This window comes from Pinus tabuliformis, chromosome 9 (genome assembly GCF_031772625.1).
Source record: "Pinus tabuliformis cultivar Carrire ecotype Pingquan chromosome 9, CPIR1, whole genome shotgun sequence".
Classification (NCBI taxonomy): domain Eukaryota; kingdom Viridiplantae; phylum Streptophyta; class Pinopsida; order Pinales; family Pinaceae; genus Pinus; species Pinus tabuliformis.
The window spans coordinates 263,095,653-263,102,792 of record NC_142307.1 but is presented as its reverse complement, the minus strand read 5'-3'; the positions used below and the strand labels follow the sequence as shown (position 1 = coordinate 263,102,792).

The following is a 7,140-nucleotide window of genomic DNA, read 5'->3' as shown; positions in this document are numbered from 1 at the left end:
TGCCAAATAGAGTAGGGGAGAGGGGGCAACCTTGTTTAACTCCGATGTTACACTTAATATCTTTTGACCACCCTTCATTGTTCTTTAGCTTGGCAATTACATTCTCGTATAGCCTAATAGCAGCAACTCTTAACTCAAGAGGAACCTTTAGCTCTTCTAACCTATTCCAAAGGTTATATCTAGGAACCGTATCGAAAGCCTTTCTAAAGTCTACAAAGCAGCAAAATAAATTGGATTTATCATTACGACATTCCTCCGCGATGATCCTTAGCGTAACAAGGTGGTCTGTTGTTGAGTGAGGAATAATAATAAACTACTTATTTCTTAATTAAATTAATAAATAAAAATAATATATATATATATATATATATATAATTTTTTTATATAAAAATATAAAATTTAGTTATATTAGGTATAAGAAAAATAATTAAATTATTTAATATATAAATGAGGAATAACAATAAACAACCTATTTATTAATTAGATAAATGAAAAAACATATAAATTAAAAAATATAATAATAAAAGTAAATAAAAATATATAAAAAAAATATAAATTTAGTTATATTAGGTGTAAGAAAAATAATAATAAATTATTTATTAATACAAAAATGAAGAATAATAATAAACTACTTATTTATTAAATAAATAAATAAATGAAAAAAAATTAATAAATATAATAGCAAAAAATAAATTAATTATTTAATTTATAGAAATGAAAGGTATCATTAGTAAGGTAAATACATTCATATTTAGTTATATTAGGTATAAGATAAATAACCAATTGAAGAATAATAAAACTAATAAATCATTAAATTTATTAAATAAATAAAAATATAAACGAAGAATTAAAATAATAATAAATTATTTATTTATTTATTAAAAAGGAATAAATATATAAATAAATGAAAAATTATAAATTATAAATTAACAAATATAATAGTAAATAAAATTATTTATTTAATTTTTATAAATGAAAAAATAGAAATGGTATCATTAGTAAGGTAAAAATTAAAGGGAGGAAGTTAGGTTAATTAGTTAGGATAAAATAATCCAATAAATAAAAATAGGAAGAGGAAATAAGGATTAGAAAATAAGGATTAGAAAATAAAATAAATTAATTATAGTTAGTTAAAGGTTAATACAACTAATACTAATAATAATAAAAATAAAAATAAATAAATATTAATAATAAAGCAGTGAAAAATAAATAAATAAATAATAATAATAATAATAAATAAATAAATAAAAATATAATAATAATAATAATATTAATATAATAATTAATGAATAAATAGAAAATAATAATAATAATAATAATAATAAAAAGAGACAAAACTAAATCCTAAGGAGGAGGGAGGAAGCCAACTAGGAAGAGAGAGCAGGGACCCAACATCTACTAACTTTGCAGCCATCGTCTTTATTAAGATTGCTAGGCCTCTTTTCAATCTCAAGCGCTTCCCTAAACTTACGATGATGGAAATGCGAAACCCTAGCAATAACACTAGCCTCCTCAATACAAACATGATGACTGGTTTTTTCAGCATGTTCGGCTAAAGCAGAAGACTTAGCTCTCCTATGCTTAAGGTCCGCAGCGTGCTCGCTAATCCTTTGATTGATGGAGCGACCAGTCTCCCCAATATAGGGGGTCCCACAGGAACCAGGGATCAAATAAACACCTTTCATATCCTTAGGGTCGATCGGATCCTTTACAGATCTTAGGGACCCACGAAAGGTGTTCAGGGGCCTGAAGGTCACAGGGATATTATGCTTCCTGAGAATCCTTCCAATTCTATCAGTGGTCCCATGAACATACGGAAGAAGGACACCCGGAGTCCGGTCTCTCCATCAATCAAAGGATTAGCGAGCACGCTGCGGACCTTAAGCATAGGAGAGCTAAGTCTTCTGCTTTAGCCGAACATGCTGAAAAAACCAGTCATCATGTTTGTATTGAGGAGGCTAGTGTTATTGCTAGGGTTTCACATTTCCATCATCGTAAGTTTAGGGAAGCACTTGAGATTGAAAAGAGGCCTAGCAATCTTAATAGAGACGATGGCTGGAAAGTTAGTAGATGTTGGGTCCCTGCTCTCTCTTCCTAGTTGGCTTCCTCCCTCCTCCTTAGGATTTAGCGAGCGAGGATTTAGGATTTATTTATTTATATATTAAATAAATAATTTATTATTATTTTTCTTACACCTAATGTAACTAAATTTATATTTTATATATATTTCATTATTATATTATAATTTATCATTTATATATTTGGTTATTTATTTATTTATTTTTATCTAATTCAACTAAATTTGACCTTGCTCCTTGAGTCAACCTCTTGCCCAGGTAACCGTTGGTGTCTCTGCTCTAGCTATTTAAACATGCTAAGCTGGATCTGTTCTTCAACTTGTCCTGACGATGAACCACACTGGTTGGTTCGAAACGCGTCGACAAATGATATTCCTTGTGATTTTCGCCGAAGAATTCTTTCTAAATTGATATGGATCACAAAAGCCTGAACTCTATTATTTATTATCCTTTTATAGAGTTTGAAATCCTATTATTTATTATCCTTTTATAAAATTTGGAATCTTTTCCTCAAGAAGATGAACCACAACTTGTAGTGTTATTTATTTAACACAAGATCTTTCATCATACTATACTATACAAAACTTCAACATTGCTCACTGTACAAATATTCTAGAACATGTCTACCTATAATCCCATTATGCTCAACTCCATTCAACGTTTTTGTTTATGGAAACTCTTTTTCTAGATAACCGCTTTCTAGCACTGACCTCCTTTACACCATTTTCACATTGTGTCCAAAAGTCAAATGAGGGGATAAAACTAATAGTTCAAGGTGTACCCTTTTCACACTGTCCATAAGTCAAGTGAGTGGATAAAACTAATAGCTCTTTCAAAACATTTATAACACATGTTTTCTAGAAGCTTCGATGTGCCGGGTGCTCTAAGTCCCCAAACCGAGTATCATGGTAATATATTTCTTGTAATTAGCGTGAAGTTATTTTCGAGTTAGATTTTTGTGTGGTTCCAGGTAGGTTGAATTCTTGTAATACTGAATTTGAGTTTTATCGCAATTCTCCTTCTATTTTTCCATGACAAGTCACTTCAAAATTAACGTTCAAAGGGTGCCCACGTGTCCTAGATGATTCCGTCCGATATCCCTGTTCACACCTTAAACGCCGTTTTCCGACCTTTTTTGGCCCTCTGATTCAGATCTATGCCCAGTGCGGCCCAGCGTGCCTTCTAATCTTTCGCGTTCATTTTCTGTGGTACCTGTATTACAAGCCTTCCTATATAAACCCTTTACACCCTCTGTGATCCCTCGTGCCTTCCACTTTTTAGCTTCCCCTGATACTAAACTATATTCACGCTTTTGTTCTCGGTTCGATCCAAGAGTACCTTCTCAAGATCTTGATATCTTCCGACTTCGGTTTTCTGCTAATTTTACAACCATGACTGGGAGCTCATCAAAGCAGTCTTCCTCCATCTATGACTTCACAGTGAAGGTAATTTCTGTGTTCATTTTAATTTATCTCTTTGAATTGCTTTCTCTGCTCTTTTTATCTATTAACCCATTTGCATAAAAGAGGCTGAAGCAATAGTGTCAAATTGTATGCAGGACATCCGGGGTAATGATGTGGATCTCAGCGTCTACAAGGGCAAGATTTTGCTCATTGTCAACGTTGCCTCTCAATGGTAATTCTCCCTTTTTCTTCGGTTTGATTACAATGATTTCACAGTGGACAGAATTTATGTGATTAAAGGGTGGGGAGAAACATATTTTTTAGACCTAGCAGCGCTTCAATTTGGTCAATTCAGACCCTTAAATATGATCTATTTTAAAAATGTATTCAAGGAACAAAATTATGGCTTCATGGATTATGCATGGCTTTGTGTTAGTGAAATTATCCCTTTTCATAAACTCGACTGATTAAGTCCTCTCTGTTATATTTCTATTTTGCAGTGGGTTGACTAACTCTAATTACACTGAGCTGAATGAAGTGTATACAAAGTACAAAGATCAAGGTAATATCCAAACTTATACTGTTCTAGAGTCTGTTAGTTCTGACGATGTTTAAAGTACTCTTCGCTGTAGCTGTATTTCTACTTTCTGGTGCTAACAATATTGTGTATCTTTATCTTTTACCAGGAAGGTCAGACTTTTATACCATTCTAGGTCCCGTTTGTATTTCAAACCTGTCAAAAATCTTGCATTAGTTTAAACAATATGCTGGAATGAGTCCTATGTTACCAGAAACCTGACCAACAGACCGGTTTTTGGTTCTGTTCCCATGCCCCCTCATGTCCTGTTTGCTGTCTTTACATTTGGAGGAGACTCCCTGGCCAGCATCTTGGCTCTGGGGTAGGTCTGTGAGGTCTCACAGATCAAGGGATACCATTGGCTTTACATCCATCATGCACATTTTCCAGCTTTGGATGTAAAGGTATTGCTTCAGGGCAAACATGATTCATCTCTTTCTATGGGACTTCTTTCTTATTTGATGTTCCTTATTTTGATGGGCATAATCTTCCTTTTATTTGGCTTAAAGTGCATTTTTTTTTTTAAATCTGAGACTAGGATTTCTTGCTCCTTTGTAATCCATGGATTTCCCTTAGCACTCAGTCACTAAGGTGCAGCAGTGTAAACTACACCAGTAAATTGCTGATCAATTTCATAAGCATAAGTCATAGTGAGAGGGGGTTGGGTTCAGTTTTCTTACCCCTGAAAACTGACATCCACATTTCTCTTTCTGTTCCCATTTCCGATAACATTATCTAGTCAATCTATATGTTGAGGGGATCTTTCCAGGGAGTATTGAAGTAGCAATTCACGACTTTAGATTGAACTGGTAAGGATGCCTCTCATGAAAAAGCCATATCAACTTAGTGAGCAGACCACCGGCCAGGGCGGATCCTTGGGTTTGATTCCTAGCCCGTGCAATTTTCAGTAGTTTCCTAGTCTTTCCAATTTCCAGTAAGGAGGTTCTTTTTCTCAATGGGCTAGTTTATGTGCGCACATTTTAGGTCCCTTTCCTGGCAACCCAGTTGCCAGACCCAGTTATTTTCTTCTAGTAACACTGTGTTACTGTCTTGTTCTCTGACCATTCAGCCCCAGAGACAATTATCAGATACTCACAGTACCCTGTTATTTCTGTTACTTAAGATCTTGTTAACCAGTGTGTTGTTGAGCGAACCCTGAAGCTGTGTAACAGTGCCCCTAACAAGAACAGACATGCCCTCTTTTATATAGGGGTACATTGGGCCAAGTTCACTTCATTGGGAAGTTAATTTTACCAAATTACTCTGCCCATTACACTAAGCCTGTATAAGAAGCTGCACGTTTTTTTTATATTGAGAACATATTGAGGACTTAAAATGATATCTACTTGAAACTTGAGAGTCAATATGATGTCGAGTGGTTTAATAAATTCCTTCAATTTCCATTCAACCAGTGTTCAGAACTTTATTTTGATTTACAACTCTAGAAACTTTTCTGACAACCTAAAGAGTCTGGGAAACTGTTTGCAGGGTTAGAAATACTGGCTTTCCCATGCAACCAGTTTGGTGGACAAGAACCAGGTGATAATGCGCAGATTGCAGAAGTGGCCTGCACTCGCTTTAAAGCAGAGTTTCCCATATTTGACAAGGTCTTCATATTCTGATCTTTATACCATCTTGCATTTCTTCTCACGTTATGCCAGACTCTAGAGGATTCATCTAAACTTAACCAGTCCATCTGGTTGCTTCTTTGGATCCTTGGTTTTAAGTAGCAATTCTGTGATGCAGGTCGAAGTTAATGGTAATAATGCAGCTCCTCTCTACAAGTTCTTGAAGTCAAGCAAAGGTGGGCTTTTTGGTGATGGAATAAAGTGGAACTTCACTAAGTTTCTGGTGGACAAAGATGGAAATGTTGTTGAACGATATGCACCCACTACGTCTCCATTGAGTATCGAGGTCTTGGGCTAACCCTCTTTGTTAGTTCCTTGTATCAGATATGCAGATATCCTTGTTATCTCTAGTTCACTATATAATTACTTTGTGTACAAACTTGTTTGATATTGGAAGGATTTTTGAGTGAAAAATTTAGTGCAGTATAATTGGATGCAAAGTTAGAAAATAGCTGTTGACATTTCGGTTTTCTTTTTTGCAGAAAGATGTCAAGAAACTGTTAGGAATTGCTTAATTCTTTGAAGGAGCAAACGTATGGTACACTTTCTGTTGCTAAAATAAAATAAGCAGCAATAATCTAGCTAGACATTGTTCTAAGTTGCTGCACAAGGTTGAAGCAGACATTGTTATCAGTTCAGCAGTTCATTAAATTGCACGTTGCTGTTGCATACATACAATATGTTATTTGTCATCTTTTAGATGCTTTCATCATGTTGCTGTTGCATACATACAATATGTTATTTGTCATCTTTTAGATGCTTTCATCCTCATCATAATGCTGATTATATTTTAATGCAATTTAAACTTCAAATGCTGACATGTATCTTCTATATCCGTAACTTCTTGAAATCATATTGAAGATTTCTATGTAAAAAACTTACAAGATCAACTCAACATATTACTTTGTTGGTTTCTCTAGAATTCGGTTTAAGGGATGAGGATGTGGACATGTAGATATTGTATTCTGAAAGCTTATAAATCAAGATAAATCCATGTGCTATTTTGATATGATAATAACTATTTATTAATCTTTTTAATAAAAAAGTTTGTTAAAAAGCCCTTTGAATGTAATTTTATTATTCCAGGATTAATACATATGAAATATAAAATGGATGCTATAATATTTATTTCACGTTAGATGGAATGATGTTTTTTAAAAGATGCCATAATATTTATTACTAAATGTGAAATATAATATTTATTACTACATGTGAAATATAAAAAGGATGCTATAATATTTATAACATATTTAACTATTAATATTTATAACTGCATATGAAATATAAAAAGGATGCTATAATATTTATTTCATCTAACGTGAAATAATGCTTTTTAAAAGATACTATAATATACTATATATTATATTTATGCTAATACTTAACTCTACTACATACTTAATTCTATTATACATATTTAACATGTATTTTTTTCTAGGTAAAGTCTACTTCTATAT

General features: G+C 33.1%; 1 protein-coding gene across 1 annotated transcript; it reads left to right on the top strand.

Moving 5' to 3' along the window:
• Positions 1 to 3,328: 3,328 nt before the first annotated feature.
• On the top strand, positions 3,329 to 6,485 carry LOC149148215 (putative phospholipid hydroperoxide glutathione peroxidase). The gene is made up of 6 exons (XM_089441618.1): positions 3,329 to 3,523; positions 3,637 to 3,713; positions 3,982 to 4,043; positions 5,547 to 5,665; positions 5,805 to 5,972; positions 6,169 to 6,485. Exons 1-6 carry the CDS (start codon positions 3,470 to 3,472, stop codon positions 6,199 to 6,201), a joined length of 513 nt encoding a protein of 170 aa, XP_089297744.1. The 5' UTR covers positions 3,329 to 3,469; the 3' UTR covers positions 6,202 to 6,485.
• The last annotated feature ends 655 nt before the right edge of the window (positions 6,486 to 7,140 follow it).

What these genes read in the sequence shown, in the direction of transcription:
- LOC149148215 (XM_089441618.1), top strand. Translation starts at nt 3,470, where the DNA reads ATGACTGGGAGCTCATCAAAGCAGTCTTCCTCCATCTATGACTTCACA. An exon ending in TCTATGACTTCACAGTGAAG is followed by an intron (nt 3,524 to 3,636) that starts GTAATTTCTGTG and finishes AATTGTATGCAG; the next exon opens with GACATCCGGGGTAATGATGT. An exon ending in GTCAACGTTGCCTCTCAATG is followed by an intron (nt 3,714 to 3,981) that starts GTAATTCTCCCT and finishes TCTATTTTGCAG; the next exon opens with TGGGTTGACTAACTCTAATT.